This window comes from Nycticebus coucang, chromosome 2, assembly GCF_027406575.1.
Source record: "Nycticebus coucang isolate mNycCou1 chromosome 2, mNycCou1.pri, whole genome shotgun sequence".
In the NCBI taxonomy this organism is placed as follows: Eukaryota; Metazoa; Chordata; class Mammalia; order Primates; family Lorisidae; genus Nycticebus; species Nycticebus coucang.
The window spans coordinates 180,318,408-180,336,565 of NC_069781.1; the positions used below are offsets into that span (position 1 = coordinate 180,318,408).

Here is an 18,158-nt window from a genome sequence, read left to right on the forward strand (position 1 = left end):
AGGGCCAAGGGCCACACGGCCAAACACAATCCTAAGTTCCTTCCTCCCCCTGCCTTCCAGTCCACACGTGCCCAGCACCTGCCCCACATTGAGCACCATTCTAGACACAGGCTAGAGGGGACGCGGACATGCTTCCCGTGGAGCCCGGTCCTGTGTGGGGAGAGGAACAGAACAGCCAAGATCAGCACCGTGTGAAGTGTGGGGCACTCGCTGCACAAAGAAAAGGAGGTAGAAACCAGAGCGGGCTTGAAATGCAAGGCTCGGCAGCTGAGAATAAGGGCCTTTACCCTCACACCCACCCCAGGAGGGAGAGCATGTCACTTAGTCACACTTTTCAGATGAGGAATGGAGACTGGTCCCAAGGGCAGCTTGCCCTGAGCACCCAGAACCAGGATGTGGCAGAGCTGGGTCCTCAGCCCAAGCAGGTTAGTGCCACAGGGCTTGGGAGGACACCCAAGTGGAATCCAAGTGGAATGAGGGAATAGGGATGGTTCTTCTCCATTTAAAGGGGCTGTCACTTTAAGCATATTCCACCAGACAAAGCTGTCTCCTCCCCACTTATGGGAAAAGGCCAGGTTGGCTCATTCAGGGGTCACTGGTTCCTCTTCCAGTGACCAAGCCCTCAGGGATGGGGGCCTGGGTGGTAGGAGGTAGCTTCAGGGAGGCCCCCAGGCCCCCTGGCAGGCTGCCAAGCAGGGGTCCTTTAAGGCAGGCCCTCAGGGCTGGTGAAGCGTGACACTGTCCTCCAGAGTGTACAAGTTCATTCATCCCGGGGCCCCTGCTGACTCACGCTTATGAAAGTGATTTTCCTGGCCCCGCCCCCTTGCCTGCCCCGCCTCCTCCCTGCCTGTGAAATACCCTCACTTCCCCTTAGCCTCTCACAGCCTCTGGGATCCCCACAGGGTAATGGGCGTCCTGCTGGCGAGGAGGACAAGGTGACACCCTACTCTTGCTGTGCCCCACCAGGCCAGGTTCACGGGCTCCCTCCACCCACTGCCTGTCAGGTGAGTGGCCTGGGCAAGGCCCCAGGGCAAGAGACTGGACACATCCCAGACAGGTAGCCAGCTGGATAGAGGGTCTGCAGGCTCCAGGGTCAGGAAGGGTCCCAAGTGGCCCCTGCATTCTTGAGGGCCACACAATCTTCCTCCTCTCATGTGGCTTCTGGCTATGGTCATGTCGAGGTGCCTGGCATGCTCAGCCCAACAGCTGCCCTGGCCCACGTGACCGCAGCTCTTGGCAGGAAAGAGAGGTGTGGCCAGCCTGGGCTTGCTGCCCAGTGTGTCCCAAGGCCACCAAGTGGGCAGCCAGGCTGGGCGCTGCCCTCAGGGTCTCCGCCTCTCTGCTCAGGAGGGGTAGAGCCCACGAGTGCCACACACAGTCCTCAGCTTCGGAGGTCCAGGGGCTTGGCTTCTTCCTGGAGACTCTGGGAGTGTGATGGGGAAGAGGTGGGTCCCCTGGGCTCTGGGGAACTCCAGGAGACCCTGAGCTCTAGGTGGGGCAGGTGCTGGGCTCATCCTGGTGACTGATGGCAGGTAACCTTGGACGGGCAGAGTGCCTCTCATCCTCACCCCTCAGGGCTTCTTGTCACCCTCTTGTTGTCACTGTAATCAGCTGCTTTATTCACTGGGGACTCCTCCTTCTCAGTGACAGGGACCAAGGGGAAGAAATAGCATTTTTGAGCATGGACGTGGTCAGGAGTGTGGTCTCAGACGTTCCTGGGTGACCTGGGGCAGAACAACTCCTCCTCCTTCTGGTATCATTTCCTTCCTCTGCACAGAGGGTGAAGAAAACCCACCTGTGCAGGTGTCATTTAAGTCAAATGAGCAAGGGTGTGGTGCCCGATAAATGCCACGTACAGGTGTTCCAGAGTCTAAGAACATTTTGAGGGTTTAATAACCTCAGAAGTACCAATGCTACTAACTTACAAGAAGCACCAGTTGAAGGTGCAACTGTTTATTTCTTTTACGCTTATCTGCTTCTGTGAGGTGAGAAACATCAATTTTTTTTTTTTGAAACAGATTTTCACTGTCGCCCTTTGTAGAGTGCTGTGACATCACAGCTCACAGCAACCTCAAACTCTTGGGCTTAAGCAATTCTCTTGCTTCAGCCTCCCAAGTAGCTGGGACTACAGCCGCCTGCCACAACGCCTGGCTATTTTTTGTTACAGTTGTCATTGTTTAGCTGGCCTGGGCCAGGTTTGAACCTGCCAACTTCGGTGTGTGTGGCTGGCACGGTAACCACTGTGCTACAGGCACCGAGCCAGAAACATCAATTTTTAATGTTAACTTTTTTCATCAATATCTGCCATCTTCAATCGGAGGGACTTAAAAAGATAACATTAAAAATTGATAATTCCAACTTCACAAAACTAAAAAGCAGAAAAGGAATAGAAATACTGAAACTAAACTTCTCTCCTGGGGTCTGCAGCATGTTTGTCGGAGGTTGTGAGTGAGAGCTTCCAGCTGCTCAGGACTTCAGGATGTCCTGTGTAACTCGGCACAGAAAGTGCCTCTCAGGTCCCCAGCTCTGGGTGGTGACCTCATGTACGTGGCATCCAGAAGCTTCTGTCCAGTGCCCGGCAGTGGTTCTGGGAGGGATCATTGGACTTGGAGCCCAAAAGCCCTGGTGGTAAATCAGTGCCCATGGCTTCTGGGAAAGGGTGATAATTAGTTCCGATTCCTCTTTGGTCCCTGGGGTCTCCTATAGGTGCCTTCCTTGCTGGGTGGGGGGAGGGAGTGTCAAAAGAACACAGGAGGCAGGGCAGGGCCTGGGGCACACTCATGTCCAGGGGTGGGGTCGGGGGTGTCTAGGTGGGTTCAGCCAGCAGCCACCAAATTTCAGTTCCGTGCTAGCTCTGCAGCTTGGGGGTGTGGCTTCAGGCCCCCAAGCCTCAGTGTCCTCATCTGCAAAGTAGGTCATTAAGAGGATTATGGATGTATGCACAGGAAGTGCTCTTATTCTTGGGGACAGTAAAGATGAGTGAGCGGCCCGGGGACCATTGGAAGGGTCCAGGAGCAAGTAGGAGAAAGCACTCTGGGAACCACAGTCCTGTTCTTCAAGGCCACTGGCACACCTGGTTTCTGGTGGTCAGTGAGAAGCAGTGCTCTCCATGCTGGACCACTGGGAACATCAACCATCCCGTGGTCTCCCTCCCTGCCACCAGAGCTGAAACAGAGCAATGGGGGAAGCCGGGATGGACACTGCATGTCCAGCCTGGCCAGAGGACCTCAGTAGGACCCACCACACCACTGGGGGGACAGGGGTGGTACAGAAAAGGTTCTGGAGCAGGGTGGCCTGGACTTAAATACAGCCTATGAGAGCTGGGGCAAACTCCTTGAAAACTGGCCCTCGGTTTCTCCATCTGTAATATGGGAGTGAGTGGAAGAATACTTATAACAAGCCAATTAAATAAGGATAGAATTCGTTAACATGTACATGGTGGTTAGAACATGCTTGGCTCGCCCACTCCAAGGAAGTATAGAAATGTTAGCCATGTGCTTCATCATTGTTCTTATTACTGCTGGTCTTGTTACCCCAAATCCCACCCCAGGCAGATAGCATGGAGCCCTGCAGGAAACTGGGCACAGAGAAGGCCATGTGGTCCCCAGGGAGAGAGGAGGAAGCATCGGGTGCTGCCAGACAGGACAGGGAGGTCGAGAGAAATGAATGTGATTCTTAGGGGTAAGCTCCTTGCAAACTGTAGAGAGCTGTGAGAAGGTCAGTTGTTGTCACTGTGGGGGTGACACCCAGGCCCTCTGACCAGCCCATCTGTGCAGCTGCCCCACATCTGTCTGCTTGGGACTTGCCCAGCAGTATATGCATCTGAGGTCCCATGTTGTCCCCAGTTGTGCTTCGTCAGCCTTTTTTTCTTTTCTTTTTTTTATTCTTTTTTATTAAATCATAGCTGTGCACATTAATGTGATCATGGGGCACCATACCCTGGTTTCATAGACCGTTTGACACATTTTCATCACACTGGTTAACATAGCCTTCCTGGCATTTTCTTAGTCATCAGCCTTTTAAAAGATTTTCAAGAAATGAGAAGTAGTTGCCCACTTTTCCAAGTCAAGCCACATAAAAATCTAGATCTCCACCTTCTCTGGAAGAGTCCGAGGCCAGTGACCCTGAGCCCCACCCCTGCTCCCTCTGGGTGGTCCAGACGCATCTCCACCTGCTAAACTCTTCACTGTGGGTCTGGCCCCTCGCTGGGCCTGGGTTCCCCCAGGGACAAGCTCAGTGGTGTAGGTGGTGGTCACAGGCAAGCCTGGGCTTGAAAGTTAGCTTTGCACCACTGAGCAGGTTGTGCGGGCTCTCTGAGCCCCCTTCAGTGGCATGGGCACTGATTATCAGGACTGACTGCGTGGGGTCAGTGTAGGGAGGAGATAAACCAGGGCAAATTCCCAGTGCAGAGTAAATGCTAAATGCCACCACCCCCACTCCCACCCAGGTGTCGCCTTGTGGCCCTCAGGTGGCAGCACTGAGGATGGTGCACGGTGGTGGGTGAGGCCGGTGCCCACGCCCACTGCTAGCTGGTTGGGGGGAGAAGGCAGGTTGGCCACTCCTCAGCATCTGCAGCTCTAAGAATTGGGTCCCTTGAGTGATTAGGGCCTATGGCCAGCACCGGGCACTGGTGCTCCAGAGCCGAGCAGGGTTTACCGTCGTCCCTACACCAAGCTGGTCCTGCTTCCAAAGTTTCCCAAGTCCATGGGTTCTAGCCCAGCTCCTGGAGAAGACAAACTGAACCTTTTCTGGTGGCAAATTTACTCCGGGGAGGGGTTTCTGTCCCTCAACAACCCCATGCAGCAGGGACTCTTGATGATTCCCATTTTACAGGTAAGGACAGTGAGACCCAGAGAGGTCCAGGAATGGGCCACAGCCACCTGCAAGGAAGCAACTTTCCAGGGCCAGGTGACGACTCCAAGGTCCACCAGGTCACACTGAAACTTGAGGGCTGGGGTGTTCGGGGGCTGCAGCCACCCCAGAAGTGCTGGGCAGGGAGAGGCTCCTAGGAAGACAGATGACAGGCTCAGCTGTTGTTACTGCCCTGCTGAGGAGATGGGCAGAACGGCATGGGGCCCAGAGACCTGGAGGCTGGTGGTGACAGGGCAGTGAAGGGCAGGCATACCTTGATGGGGTGGTGGGGACACAGGCCTGTTTGGAAAGGAGGGTGTGGGCAGGGCAGGAGGAGTCACGTGATGTGGTTTGGCAGGGACCTGGGGCCTGACTGTGGTCCACCCTTGCTGGGAAGTGACTGACCTGAGTGGCCCTTTCTCCCTTGTGCCCCCCAGGTTTGTTGCCAAGGCCAAACCTCCCACCAGCCACAGCCATGAGCTCCCCAAAGAAGGAGCACCTTGGTGCCAGCAGCTCGAAGCCCCTCCCGGTCATCGTCATCGGTGAGTGATGTAGGCAGGGGGAGGAGCAGGGTCTGAGGGTAGGAGTCGCCCAAGACCAGACCTGGCCTCTTTGCAGCTGTTGTCATTAAACTAAGCCCTTAGTTTACTATGTGGAGGTGCTGTGCTTAGCAGTTTATAAACTATCATCCCATGTCCTTCCACGAACCCAGGAGGGAAGGACAGAGGTGGGGGAGGAGGGCCTGGTCTCCATGACTGCCCCATGCCTTCCACTGTGCTCAGCACCCACACACAGCAGTGTGACCTGTGTCCACGAAAATGGGGACTGACAACTCCCTAGGATATAAACATCAGGCTGAGCCGCAAGAAAGTCATTTTTGTATGTCAAAACCAAACAGATATCAGCAATTTCACAGGGCTCCTGCTGGTGCTCTACATCTGGGTAATTTCTGAATAGGACAAGTTAGAAGAGAAAGAAACAGATAAGAATAGAACAGATGTCATGGGGTCAGGACTGATTAATTGTCCAGGAAGGGCCATGGACAGGCAGCTCTGGGAGCACAGCACCCCTCCTGAGTACACTCGGGGTACACAGGGCACACAGCCATCTGACCACATTTACTTGCTGGACTATCAGCTCTGGAAGGGCAGGACAGGCTCTGAGTGATCTCAGAATCTCTGTCGCATTATCAGGCTTCCCTCTGCCTGGGTTTTCATCCTGGCTTGTCTACTTGTCAGCTGTGTGACCACAAGTTACTTAACCTCTCTGTGCCCCAGTTTCCTCAAGTATAAAATGAGATAAAGCGTAACACGTATGTACCTCACTAAAGCTACCATGGTGCTGCTGTTGTCAGAAGCTCTTGATATAGTTCCTGGCATTTAGTAAGCCCTTAACGATCACTCAAGTTTGCTGGGTGCGGTGGCTCACACCTGTAATCCCAGCACTGTGAGAGGCTGAGGAAAGAGAATTGCTTGAGCTCAGGAGTTCAAGACTTGCCTGAGCAAAAGTGAGACCTCCAACTCCTAAAAAAAAAATGGAAAAACCCAGCCAGGCGCTGAAGCAAACACCTGTAATCCCAGCGGCTTCCGGAGACTGAGGCAGTGGGATGCCCACAGCCTGAGTCTGAGGTTACAGTGAGCTATGACGCCACTGCACTCTGTCTCAATACCAACAACAACAAAATCGCTCAATTTCTTGAGTTTTTTTTTTTTTTAAGACAGAGTCTTACTTTGTCACCCTCAGTAGAGCACTATGGCGTCACAGCTCACAGCAACCTCAAACGCTTGGGCTTAAGCGATTCTCTTGTCTCAGCCTCCCAAGTAGCTAGGACTACAGGCGTCCACACAATACCCAGCTATTTTTAGAGACAGAGCCTTGCTCTTGCTCAGGCTGGTTTTGAACCCTTGAGCTCAGGCAATCCACCCGCCTCAGCCTCCCAGAGTGTTAGGATTTTCTTGAGTATTGTTAGGCATGGTGTCTAGCATGGGCAAAAGGCTAATAAATGTTTTTGTGAATGAGGAATAAATGAATAAGTGTAGCCCACAGCCCTCAGTAGTGTCCTGTGCCTTAAAAGGCTGCCCTTTGACTCCTGTCTTCTCTCCCCAGGCAACGGCCCCTCGGGCATCTGCTTGTCTTACCTGCTGTCTGGCTACACCCCCTATGTGAAGCCAGATGCCATCCACCCGCACCCCCTGCTGCAGAGGAAGCTTACTGAGGCTCCAGGGGTCTCCATTCTGGACCAGGTAGGCCACAGCCAGGGGAGCCATACCCAGTCTCTGGAAACTAGCCCAGCTTTCCCAGGGAGAAGCCAAAGTGTGTGTTTGCTGGGAACGGGAGCAAGCACAGAACAAAATCTGGGCAGGGAAGGCCCCTGCCGCCAGCTTCTAAGACCAAGAACACTGGGGGTGGGGGGTGCTTCAATGGCAATGAGGGAAAAAAGAAATCAGAGCTCTCAAAATACTACATCGGCTCACCAGACCCTAGACCTGTGGTCCTCAGTGAGGGGACAGTTTTGTTCCCCAAGGTGACACGCGGCAACATCTAGAGGCAATTTTGATTGTCACAGCTGGGATGGGGGTACTAGGGCATCTAGTGGGGTAGAGGCCCGGGATGCTATTAAGAATGTGAGAGTGCACAGGACTACTGCCCAGGACAAAGAATGACCCAGCCCAGAGGTCAAGAAGGTTGAGAAGCCCCACCCTAGATATTTCGGCTCCACGAGGGCTTGCTAGTCCTCCCTCCATGCCCCTGGCCTTCCCCTTCAGGCATCCTCCATCCTCTCAGTCCCCTCACCCCCCGAGTTGGGGATGGGAAAATCCATTTAGACCATTTGATCTAAAGTAGCATTTTTCTTTTCTTTTCTTTTCTTTTTTTTTTTTTTTTTTTTTTTTGCAGTTTCTGGCTGGGGCCAGGTTTGAACCTGCCACCTCTGGTATACGGGGCCAGCGCCCTACTCCTTGAGCCACAGGGTGCTGCCCTAAAGTAGCATTTTTCAATGCCTTCTATAGTATAATAGTTCCTCAGTATAATATGCAGAGAAAAATATTCCCACTAGTAATCCTGGGAAACACTGGGTTTGGCAAAATTGAACAGTTAAAATATGGCTGCAGGACTTGTCAGAGCCTTTAGTGTGCTGGTAAGCAAGAGGCAGCACTTCCCCAGCTTGTCTGATGACCCTGCTGTGACTGCAGGAATGTAGGACCAGGCAGTGCATACATCCCTTCTAAGCTTGCCCATTTGGCCTGTACTCTGGGGGCCACCAGAGTACTCTTGGAGATACCTCAAAAAGAGCTCCCCAAATGGTCCTCTGAGACTGGGTCCCTCTAGTGCCAGAAAAATAGTCCAGCCCCAGTTCCAATGTTTCCTGCCCACCCTGAGGCTCAGGGAAAAGGGCTCTGCCTTTGGTGCCCCGCCTGACTCCTACCCCATTTCTAGGACCTGGATTACCTGTCCGAAGGCCTCGAAGGCCGGTGCCAAAGCCCCATGGCCTTGCTCTTTGATGCTCTCCTGCGCCCAGACACAGACTTCGGAGGAGACATGGAGTCCGTCCTCACCTGGAAACACCAGAAGGAGCGAGCCATCCCCCACATGGTCCTGGGCCGGAACCTTCCGGGGGGAGCCTGGCATGTAAGTGGGAAGCAGGGGTGCCAGGGGTCTGGGTCGAATCTGCTTCAAGTCTTGGGGAGAGCACCTCCCTAGCTTTCCCAGTGTGGAGCCAGGATTTTTCCATCCCCATGTCCTCATTCACCTCTCCCTCCCGTCCCCCACCTCTCCTTCCTCTCTGTCCTTCCCCCCTCAGCCCCAGCCCCATGCCTTCCAGCCCTGAGTGGGTTGGGACTAGCAGAGGCCGGGACCAAAGGATCCCTTTTCTGCCCAGTCTATTGAAGGCTCCATGGTGACCCTGAGCCAAGGCCAGTGGATGGGGCTCCCAGACCTGCAGGTCAAGGACTGGATGCAAAAGAAGCGAAGGTAAGCACCCAGAGGGCTGCAGTGGGCAGGGAAGGCCCCTGCCGCCCGCTTCTAAGACCAAGAACACTGGGGGTGGGGGGTGCTTCAGAGCTCCTCTAGTCTGCCTTCCCCTTCTTCCAGAGGAGAAACTGAGGCTCAGATAGGGAAAGGACTTGCCCAGCACCACTCAGTAGGCAGGACCGGCTTCTCCAGGACTCCCTGTCCAGTGCTTCCTCCACGTTGTCACATGAGCCCCCAACCTGGCCTCCCTGCAGTGTGACAGCCGTCCTCTGTCCCCTGAACTCTGGCCAAGGTCCCAGTCCTTCTGGCCTCTTGCAGCCCCTCCCTTTATTCTGAGTCTCACCTAGAGAAATTTCACACAGTGAGCACACAGAATCAAGAAATGCAGCCCCTCCCCGAAAGCCCCCATCACCACCACCCCTCCTTCCCATAGATTAGCAGGTCCGAGCTTTACAAACACGCAAGCATGCCGTGTTTACATAGAATGCCACTTAATCTTTTACGGTGACAATAACGGTGGCCCATCTCTATCTATTGCTTACTACCAGTCTGGTTCTACTCTGAGCATTTCTTTTCTATCAGTTCATCAATTTTTCTCAACAACCTCACCAAATAGGTCCTGCCACCATCATCATCCTCATTTCAAAAATGAGGAAACTGAAGCACAGAGTTTCAGGCACGGCTCACTAGTGACAGAGCCAGGATTTAAACCCATGCAGCGTGACTCTGCAGGCCCCCTGATCCCACCCCAGACCTCCTGAGGGAGGTGCCCTTATTGTTTCCATTTACAGAAGAGGAAGATGACCCTTGGAGAGGTTCAACTGTCCAGGCCAGTCCTGCAGCTGGGGGGTGTCCAGGGTCTGATGTTACCCTGGTTATCTGTCTCGCCCAACCCATGCCCCCACACCCTAGACCACCTTAACACCCACCCTCCTGCCTTCCCCCCACAGAGGTCTTCGCAACAGTCGGGCCACGGCTGGGGACATTGCCCACTACTACAGGGACTATGTGGCCAAGAAGGGTCTGAGCCACAATTTTGTGTCTGGCGCCATGGTCACAGCCGTGGAGTGGGAGACACCTGAGCCCAGCGACTCTGGGACCCAGGCCCCCAGCCCCCTCTTCCAGGTGAGCGGCTTCCTGACTACCAAGGACCAGAGCCAGCAGCCCTTCTCACTTTGGGCTCACAACGTGGTCCTGGCCACTGGCACATTTGACAACCCAGCTCGACTGGGTGTCTCCGGGGAGGCCCTGCCCTTTGTCCACTATGAGCTATCAGCCCTGGAGGTGGCCATACGGGTAGGTGCAGTGACCCCATCGTCAGATCCCGTCCTCATCATCGGCGCGGGGCTGTCTGCGGCTGATGCTGTCCTCTATGCCCGCCACTACAACATCCCGGTGATCCACGCCTTCCGCCGACCAGTGGAGGACCCTGGCCTGGTGTTCAACCAGCTGCCCAAGATGCTATACCCCGAATACCACAAAGTGCACCAGATGATGCGGGAGCAGTCCATCCTGTCACCCAGCCCCTACAAGGGCTACTGCAGCCTCCCCGAGCACAGGCTGCTGTTCTTCAAGGAAGACCACCAGGCCGTGTTCCGGGACTCCCAGGGCATCGAGAAGGTCTTCGGCATCTCCCTGGTGCTGGTCCTCATTGGCTCCCACCCTGACCTCTCCTTCCTCCCCGGGGCAGGCGCTGACCTTGCCGTGGACCCCGACCAGCCACTGAGCGCCAGGAGGAACCCCATTGATGTGGACCCCTTTACCTACCAGAGCACTCGCCAGGAGGGCCTGTATGCCATGGGGCCACTGGCTGGGGACAACTTTGTGAGGTTCGTGCAGGGTGGGGCCCTGGCCGTGGCCAGCTCCCTGCTGAGGAAGGAGACCAGGAAGCCACCCTAGTATCTGGCCTGACACGCCAGCACCCAGCCCCTGAAGAGGAGGGGAGATCAGCACAGCCCTGCTAGATGCAGGGCCCACCTGAGATGCCCCGATGAGGGGAGGAGCCACTCCTGGCAGGAGACAGGAGGGACTGTGAGCCCATGCAGCTGGCCTTTGAGGTCCAGAGGAAGGGGGGAAGCCAGGCTGCCCCACACTCAGACTATTGCCCAAGGGGGGAATAGTGGTCGCAGGAGAAGGTAGGCCTAGACCTAGGATTTGGGGGGAAAGCTGCCATTATGAGCTGGCACAACCAGGGCCAGCTGAGTGTCCAGCCAGGAGGACTCCTGGCCAGGTCTTTCCATGCAGTTCCCAAATAAAACCAGTGCCTACCTCCATTCATGTGTCTGAGGACTCGGTGTTTGGGGGGAGCTGGGAGCCTAAGACCCTGCACTGGGCAGGGGGGCACAGGGTCCTGCCAGAGCTCCTGGATGAGGCCTGGGGCTGAGGGTGAGGGGCAGGGGGTGGTGCCCAACTTTAGAGGCAGTTGACTGGCAGTTGTGCTGGACCCTTCCGGGGACAGTGTGTGCAGGAAGTAGAGGACGGAGGCTATCACTGCCCCCCAACCTGTCCTCACCCCCCCTTCTCAGTTCCAGCTCACTGTCTCCTTTAGTCCCTCCTGTCACCTGTTCTGCCTGCCCCAGGGCCTTTGCACAGGCTAGTCTCTAGCCCAGGGTGCTTTCTCTCCTCTTTTAACTTCTCTGTGAATCTCTCTCCCTAAGAATCACTTCCTCTAGGAAGCCTTTTTAGACAGGAGCCCTGCACTGCGGCCAGAACAAATCTCCCTCTCACAGTCCAGGGTACCACCTCTTACAGAGTAGTTCCGTTTTAATTGTTCACTTATTTGTAGAAAAATTTCAGAGTTTGGCTCTGCGAACCCTGGCTGTTTTGCCCATTGCTGGAACACAGCGCCTAGCACCCAGCCTGACATATGGTGGGTTCTCCTTAACCCTTCAACTGGATGGACACAAGGATGGGTGGACAGACAGGCGGCAGGGTGGGTGGAAGAGTGCCTTGGATTGATGAGTGTGAAGGGAAGGTGTTCCGGGCGTTCTGTACTAGGAGGGGTGGGTCTGATGGGCCGTGCACGCCAGCGGGAGTCGGGGGAGCCGCGGTGCGTGGGCGCGGATCCCCGCAGCTGCAGCCGGCAGAGGGCGCTCTGGACTCGCTGGACACCCGCGCTCCGGCCCCTGCAGCGGCACCACGGGTGGCAGGGGGGACTTGGGGGCGCAGAAGGAGACTTTTGGGGGGAAGATCGCAGAGACATCCCGCACCCAGACCCCCACTCACCCCGTGCCTTCGGGAAAATCCCTCCGCGGCCGGCCTGGGGTCCAATCACCCGGCCCCACGCCCCGCCGGGCAGCCCCCTGCAGCCGCGCCCGGCCGGCAGGGGTGGGGCGGCGGGGACCAGGCACGTGGCTCGGGGTCCGGGCGGAGCGCCCCCCCCCGCCCCGTCCCCCAGCGGCGGCCAGTCCCCGCGGTGTCCGCGGCCGCGGGGACAGAGGGAGGGCGGGGCGGCGCGGGCGGGCGGCGCCGGGGAGGGGGTCGCGCGGGGGCGGGCCGCGGGCCGGGCGGGGGTCGGCGGGCTTCCGGGCGGCGGCGGCGGCGGGCGCGGCGCGATGTGCGAGCGGGCGGCGCGCCTGTGCAGGGCCGGCGCGCACAGGCTGCTCCGGGAGCCGCCGCCGCAGGGCCGGGCGCTGGGCGGGCTGCTGCGCTGGGTGGGCGCCAGGATGGGCGAGCCCCGGGCGCCGCTGGCCCCCGACGCCCCCGCCGCGGACCCCGGCCCCAACCCCGCCACGCCGCGCGGGGGCACCGCCGTCATCCTGGACGTGAGTACGCGCCGGCCTCTGCCGGACCCGGAGCCCCGCGATCCCATGGGGCGCCCCCGACGCCGCCCCGGTCCGATGGGATCCGTGAGACCCGTCCTCCTGCAGCAGGGAACCCCGGCCCACCCCCCTCGGCGGCCCTAGCCGGACCTTCATCCGACCACGGCATCCTGGAGAATGACCCCTGGCCCCTCCACGTCCGGAGCCGGTCTCTCCTCCCTGGACCGGGAAGACCCCCTCCTGCGTCCCCTCTCTGGGGTCTTCGGGATCCCTCCCTGCCCACAGGCGGACCCGCGAGCCCCCTGGACCCAGCCACTGTCTTCCTACTTTTATCCTAGCTAAATCCCCACCCTTTACCCCGCGGGACGGGAGCCCCTCGCCGCCACCCGCCCCCTTCCTCTCCATCCCAGCCCTGTGCCCAAATACTTTTCTGAGACCCCACCCCAAAATCCCTTGCTCTGGCCCCTCCTCTCTTCTTCGCTGTAGACCCTCAACCCTCTTAATTTCCTCCCGAAAGACCCTCTGCCCCCCAGCCACGGCTATTCAAGATGAAGCCTCCTCCCCACCTCCCACCCTCCAGCTCTTCTCCACGGAGCCGAAGCCATCACCCAGGGCTCTGAGCCTGCACTCTGCCAGGGCTCCCCACCCCGGGCTCACCTCAGAGAAGGGGTTCTCTGCTCGGTCTCCTTCCTCACACCCCCCCAAGAGCTCCGTTCTTTGTATGGACCCCAGACTCTCCCCTTACCCCTCCTGGCCCCTCTGGGACCCAAACCACCCACCTCTGGGAAGCCCACCTCATCCCCCACCTACCCCTACCCAGAGGAAGGGTTCTTCAGGGCGGGTAGCTTGGGGGTGGGAGACTTCTCCTAGGGAGCTCTGGGAGGAGGTGGAGGGGTTGTCATGGGGGTGTGGACAGGCCTGTCCCAGGGAGGGCCCTGCTGGTTCGTGGCTGGGGGTGTTTTGTGTGTGTTGCTGGGAGAGTTGTGTGTGTGTGTGTATACACGTGTGTACCTTGCATCCCTGCGGGTGCGGGAGCCAGGATTCCCTCCTCTGCTTCTCTTCTGGGCTCCTGGATCCCATTGCTGGGTCTGGACAGGGAGGGCAGGGCAGGGCAGGAGGAGCTCTAGTCCTCCAGACACACATGTACACACACTCACACTTGCTGCGCACACATGCACACACAGCTGAACCACGCCTATACAGCTGCACTCTCCATCTCAGGACCCTGGCAGAGATCACACTGAAAGTCCTAGGCTGAGCCCCACCGACCCAGGCTCTTCCTGCCTCCACCCTGTGGCAGTGATGGAGGTGGGCTCTGGGTTGCCCGGGGCTCTGAGCCTCATCTCGTCTGAGAAGTGGGATGATGAGCCAGGGTAGGGGTGTTTGTGCAGACTCCCTGAGCTGATACCACCAGGTGTCAGCTATGCCATGCCATCCATTTGTTTAATGTTCATGCCCAGAACAGACACCTGCCCCGGTGCCTCCCCTCAGAGGCATCTGGGAATACCAGCCTTTAGGAGCCCCACCCAGGCAGGAGCAGGACCTAGGGTCTGATAACCGCCACCCCTTCTGGTTCAGCTGGGGGTACCAGTGATGTTTGGCAGGCCCTCCCAGAGCTGCTGCTTCAGTCCAACATGGTCCAGGTGCCTGATGACAGATGGCCCGGGATGGTCCCGTCCCCTTGCTTGGAGAAATGGGGGTGCAGACAGGCATCTGCCCTTTGCCCCAAGTCGAGGACCAAAATGGGATGGTTGGAGAAAGTGCTACCTCCTGCTTGGCTTACATGGTCCCAGTCCAACTTCCCTGGTGTCTGGGAAGACGCTGCAGGGACTGGGCCTGTTGCTGACCCTTCCTGGGTCTCTATGTCCTCCCTGCTAAAATTAGCCAGTTCGACGGGCGAGGGCCACCCCATACCCTGACATCCTCCTCGAACTTTAATGTGCTGGTGCATGATTTCTCCAGGGATCTGGTTGCAGGGCAGAGGCTGACTCAGTGGGCCCAGGGCAGGACAGACACTGCATTTGAAACAAGCTCCGACGAGACCTTGAACCTCGATTCTCTGAGGAGCAAGTCAGCCCACAAGTGTCAATGCTGTGTGCGCCTGGGAAGCTTAAAGAAGCCCCTTCAGTTACTCCGGGGTGTGGCATGGGCTGAGGGGCTTTCAAAGCTCCCAGGCCACTGTCCAGGCTGACCTTGAATGTCACTGGGAAGGGCAGAGGAGTCTACCGGTCTCCAAGTTGAGGCTAGTGTTGGGCCGTCCCTCCCATCCCTGCGCGATGCAGCCAGAACCTGTCTGCAGCTGGTCCTCTGCTCTTGGCCCACCCTCTTCCCCCACCCAAAAAATACCACTGTCCTGCTGGTGGCTGGTCCTATCCCCAGGCCTGGCAGATACCTCCATTCTCACTTAACCCAGCCTCCCTGGAAAAATCCAAGGTGCTGGAAGGAGTATGGAGGTAGAGGTGTAGCTGTCCACGGGACACTTAGTGTGGTTGTGTGCGACTAAGCGCTTGGCAGTGGGTGGACTCCGTGGCCCGATGACTGTGGACGCACACCTGCAGGGATATGTGTGGGCACGAGCACGCGTGTGCGGGCTCGCATGCATGTGTCTATCAGTGTGGCCCTGGGCAGGTGGGCGGCACAGAAGGGAGAAGGGGGCAGCTGCTTCCACAGAGGATGGCTGGGAGAGTCTGCCTGAAACCTCCTTCCCTCAACCCTGGATCCCAGCTCCCAGGGCTCCTCCTGGAGAGCCCAGAGACAGGGAGCTCAGCTTTCCCACCCCTGAGCTTCTCGGGGTGGGGAGGAGAGGGACCTACATTCAGGGCAGAAGCCACTGAAAGGTGCCTGCCCCTCCCCAGCCCACAGCTGACTTGACCTCTCTTTTCTACAGATTTTCCGCCGTGCGGACAAGAATGGTGAGTTACCCTCTCAGGCTGTCCACTGGGTGGGACCCAGCTCTTTCTTTCCTGATGCTTCATAGGGGAAGGGATTGAGGTAGAGGCATGGACAGCATGAACGTAAAGATTAATAGCAGAGGACTCTCAAGTCAGAAGGCAGACAAATCCTGGTTTGGGTCTGTGCCTCAGTTTCCCTGTCTGTAAAATGGGGATCCTATTAGTTCCTGTTTGGCAGGGGTTGAGGATTCAGTCAGTTGATGTCTGATGCCAAGAGTGAAGCCTGTGGTGAGTGCTTGGTGCACTGGGGAAGCCACTTGGCTCAATTCCTCCTCGTAGCAACCTGATGCCATTAGTGATGTCACCCCATTCCGTCACTGTCATAGGGGCCCAGAGAGGTTAAGTGAATTGCTGGGGTTGCCCAGCTGCAGCAAGAGGTCAAGCATCTCCTGAAATCCTCCAACAGTGTTGAGCAGCACATCATGGTCAAGGAATCAATATCTCCCCCCCTCCAGAGGAAGAAGACCAGGGCTTAAGAATGGGGGGGGTGTAGTAGGAAGGCCCTCTGAGCCTCACAACCAAGAGGAGTGGAATTACAGAAAGCGTAACCACCCTAGTCATTATTAGGTTCAAGGCAACTCTGTAAGCTTTAATCAAGGCGTGTTTCCTGTCAGGCCTCAGTTTCCTCATCTGTAAAATGGGGTGATAATATTTGCCCTGCCTGCTACCCTGGGCTTTTGGGAAAAGCCAGGGAGAAGACATAAGTAACAAACGTCTCTTTTTTTTTTTTTTTTATTGTTGGGGATTCATTGAGGGTACAATAAGCCAGGTTACACTGATAACAAACGTCTCTTTTAAAGAGAGCTGGGGAGTGTTCCTGTTGGTTCCTTCACTGAGAAAACACCAACTACCAAGCCCATGCTGGGGTAAGAGTAGGCAACAGGGGACCTGTCACCTGCTCCCTCAGTCCCCAGTGCCTCTGGCTGCTCTCCTGCCTAGACTGGGGTTCAGGACAGCAGCTCCAGCCTGGGTCCCAAGCACCCGCCTCGTCCCAGGGAATCACTATTGTCCCCCAGGCTCTTGAGGGGTAGAATCGGAGGCACTGGGGCACAGTCTGGGCTGGAATCAGTGCCAAGGTCTCTGTCCCTGGCCTCCCGTCCCTGAGGGTGACAGTGACCTCCTCCACCCAGGCCTGGAAGGGTAAAGGAGCTTCCGCAGAGATTCTGATTCTCTATGGAACAGAGGAAGGAGCAGCATGTGGGGAGACAAAGTGGCCCTGGACAGACAGCTGCAACATTGTGACCTGAAAAGCCTTAGATATGATGTGGGTCCCCACCGTGGGGGCCTCTGGGGTCTTCAGTATGCAGAGGCCTGTGGCTACATCGTCACTACCCATGAAACGTCTTTATGGGTAGGGATGGGGTTGTCCCCTGTCCCGGGCCAGTAGTTGGCACCCACTAGCTCCTCAGTAAATGTCTGCAGGTGGGTCACAGGGTGGGAGCCCAGCACCGAGTTTGCAGCTGTGGGTCTCTGTGCCTGCTTCAGGGCACACGTGGGCCTCTGTCACCATTGCCTGTCCCCCTGCGTGTGTATGCAGTTGTGTATACATGTGTGGCTATGCAGAAGCCACCAACGTGTGGCACAGATGGGGGTCCGACCTGTTGTGCGTCCCCACGTTTCCCCCCCTTGAGCAGAGCTGTGAGGACCCTCAATTTCATTTCTGCGGCCCACACAGGGGCAGAGCCTACTCCTCCTCCTTGAACCTTAAACCTTCCCAGCCACCGCTGTGTGGCCACGGGGGGTTGTCACCAGGCTTAAGGTGGGTGTGAGATGCAATTCTGGGAATTTCTCTGGCCCCAGTGCTGTGGGACATGGCACAGGGTGGGGTCAGGCTCTGCAGCCTAGCTGCTTGCGTTCTCCCCCTGGCTCAGCCACTTACCACCTCAGGCAAGTCACCAGACTTCAGAGCCTCAGTTTTCCCATTTGTTAATGGGAATAATAACAGTGCCCACCCAAAGGGCTGTCTGAGGATAGGGAGATAGGCTCCTAGCTTGGCGCATTGTCAGAATCAGTAAATCCCAGCTGACACTCATGGAATGTCTTGGAAAAGGCAAGTCTGCTGTGGCAACCTGTCCACAGGTGTTTGACTTTGGCTGTGTGCTCAGTGGGGAGTTGAGGGTCTGTTGGAGGTTGCTGGCAGCTTTTGAGCATCTATTATACGCCAAGCCTTAAGTGACTTTCTCCTTTGATCTTCTGTTGTGATCCACCGAGATAAGAAGGATCCCCCCTTTTCCAGTTGGCAGAAGCAAAGCTGGGGGGGAGTGAGCAGACGCTGTTCTTCAGCAGCCCAGCCTGCAGGGGTGCAGGCAGATTCTGATGAACCCAGCCTTGTGTAGGTGTGGGGACACAGTACAGGTGTGGGTGCAGATGGGGGTGTGGGTGCAGATGGGGGTGTGGTGTGGGAGCACTGTGCGGGTAGGTACGTGTGTTGTGCGAGAAGGGCAGGTGTCGAGGCAACAAAACGAGCACATGTGCAATTGTTCATCACAGGCGGATGTCAGCCCTGCCCCTAGTGTCGCAGGACTGACCTGATCAGAAGGCCCTGGGGAGTGGGAGAGGCCTCCCGGATCACAGGCGCCACTGCTCGGGGCTGGCCTGTCGGGGTGGTGCCCAGGACAGAGACTTG

General features: G+C 57.0%; 2 protein-coding genes across 7 annotated transcripts in view; both read left to right on the forward strand.

The window, feature by feature from the left end:
- Nucleotides 1-857: 857 nt before the first annotated feature.
- OSGIN1 (oxidative stress induced growth inhibitor 1) lies at nucleotides 858-11,099 on the forward strand. 3 transcript variants are annotated; one of them, XM_053553383.1, is made up of 6 exons: nucleotides 858-1,004; nucleotides 5,289-5,393; nucleotides 6,958-7,094; nucleotides 8,287-8,478; nucleotides 8,729-8,820; nucleotides 9,771-11,099. In XM_053553383.1, exons 2-6 carry the CDS (start codon nucleotides 5,327-5,329, stop codon nucleotides 10,717-10,719), a joined length of 1,437 nt encoding a protein of 478 aa, XP_053409358.1. In that variant the 5' UTR covers nucleotides 858-1,004; nucleotides 5,289-5,326; the 3' UTR covers nucleotides 10,720-11,099. The 3 variants fall into 3 exon arrangements, with proteins under 3 accessions (XP_053409358.1, XP_053465694.1, XP_053465698.1); XM_053609719.1 differs by lacking the exon at nucleotides 858-1,004 and adding an exon at nucleotides 1,020-3,681; XM_053609723.1 differs by lacking the exon at nucleotides 858-1,004 and adding an exon at nucleotides 3,689-4,908.
- An 845-nt stretch (nucleotides 11,100-11,944) lies between these two features.
- NECAB2 (N-terminal EF-hand calcium binding protein 2) overlaps nucleotides 11,945-18,158 on the forward strand; it is a 30,328-nt gene continuing 24,114 nt past the window's right edge. For 3 of the 4 annotated variants that reach the window (XM_053609694.1, XM_053609702.1, XM_053609710.1), the window contains exons 1-2: nucleotides 12,328-12,584; nucleotides 15,469-15,493. In XM_053609694.1, the coding sequence (XP_053465669.1) occupies nucleotides 12,375-12,584; nucleotides 15,469-15,493 (235 nt within the window). In that variant the 5' untranslated portion in view covers nucleotides 12,328-12,374. Of the gene's footprint in view, nucleotides 12,585-15,468; nucleotides 15,494-18,158 lie in introns of all 4 variants that reach the window. The other variant, XM_053609684.1, reaches the window with a different exon arrangement.

Excerpts from the sequence above, each read along its gene's own strand:
- OSGIN1 (XM_053609719.1), top strand. The coding sequence starts at position 3,450 with ATGCTTGGCTCGCCCACTCCAAGGAAGTATAGAAATGTTAGCCATGTG. Across the intron at positions 7,095-8,286 it reads GGGTCTCCATTCTGGACCAG|GACCTGGATTACCTGTCCGA; the intron begins GTAGGCCACAGC and ends CCCCATTTCTAG. Across the intron at positions 8,821-9,770 it reads TGGATGCAAAAGAAGCGAAG|AGGTCTTCGCAACAGTCGGG; the intron begins GTAAGCACCCAG and ends TTCCCCCCACAG.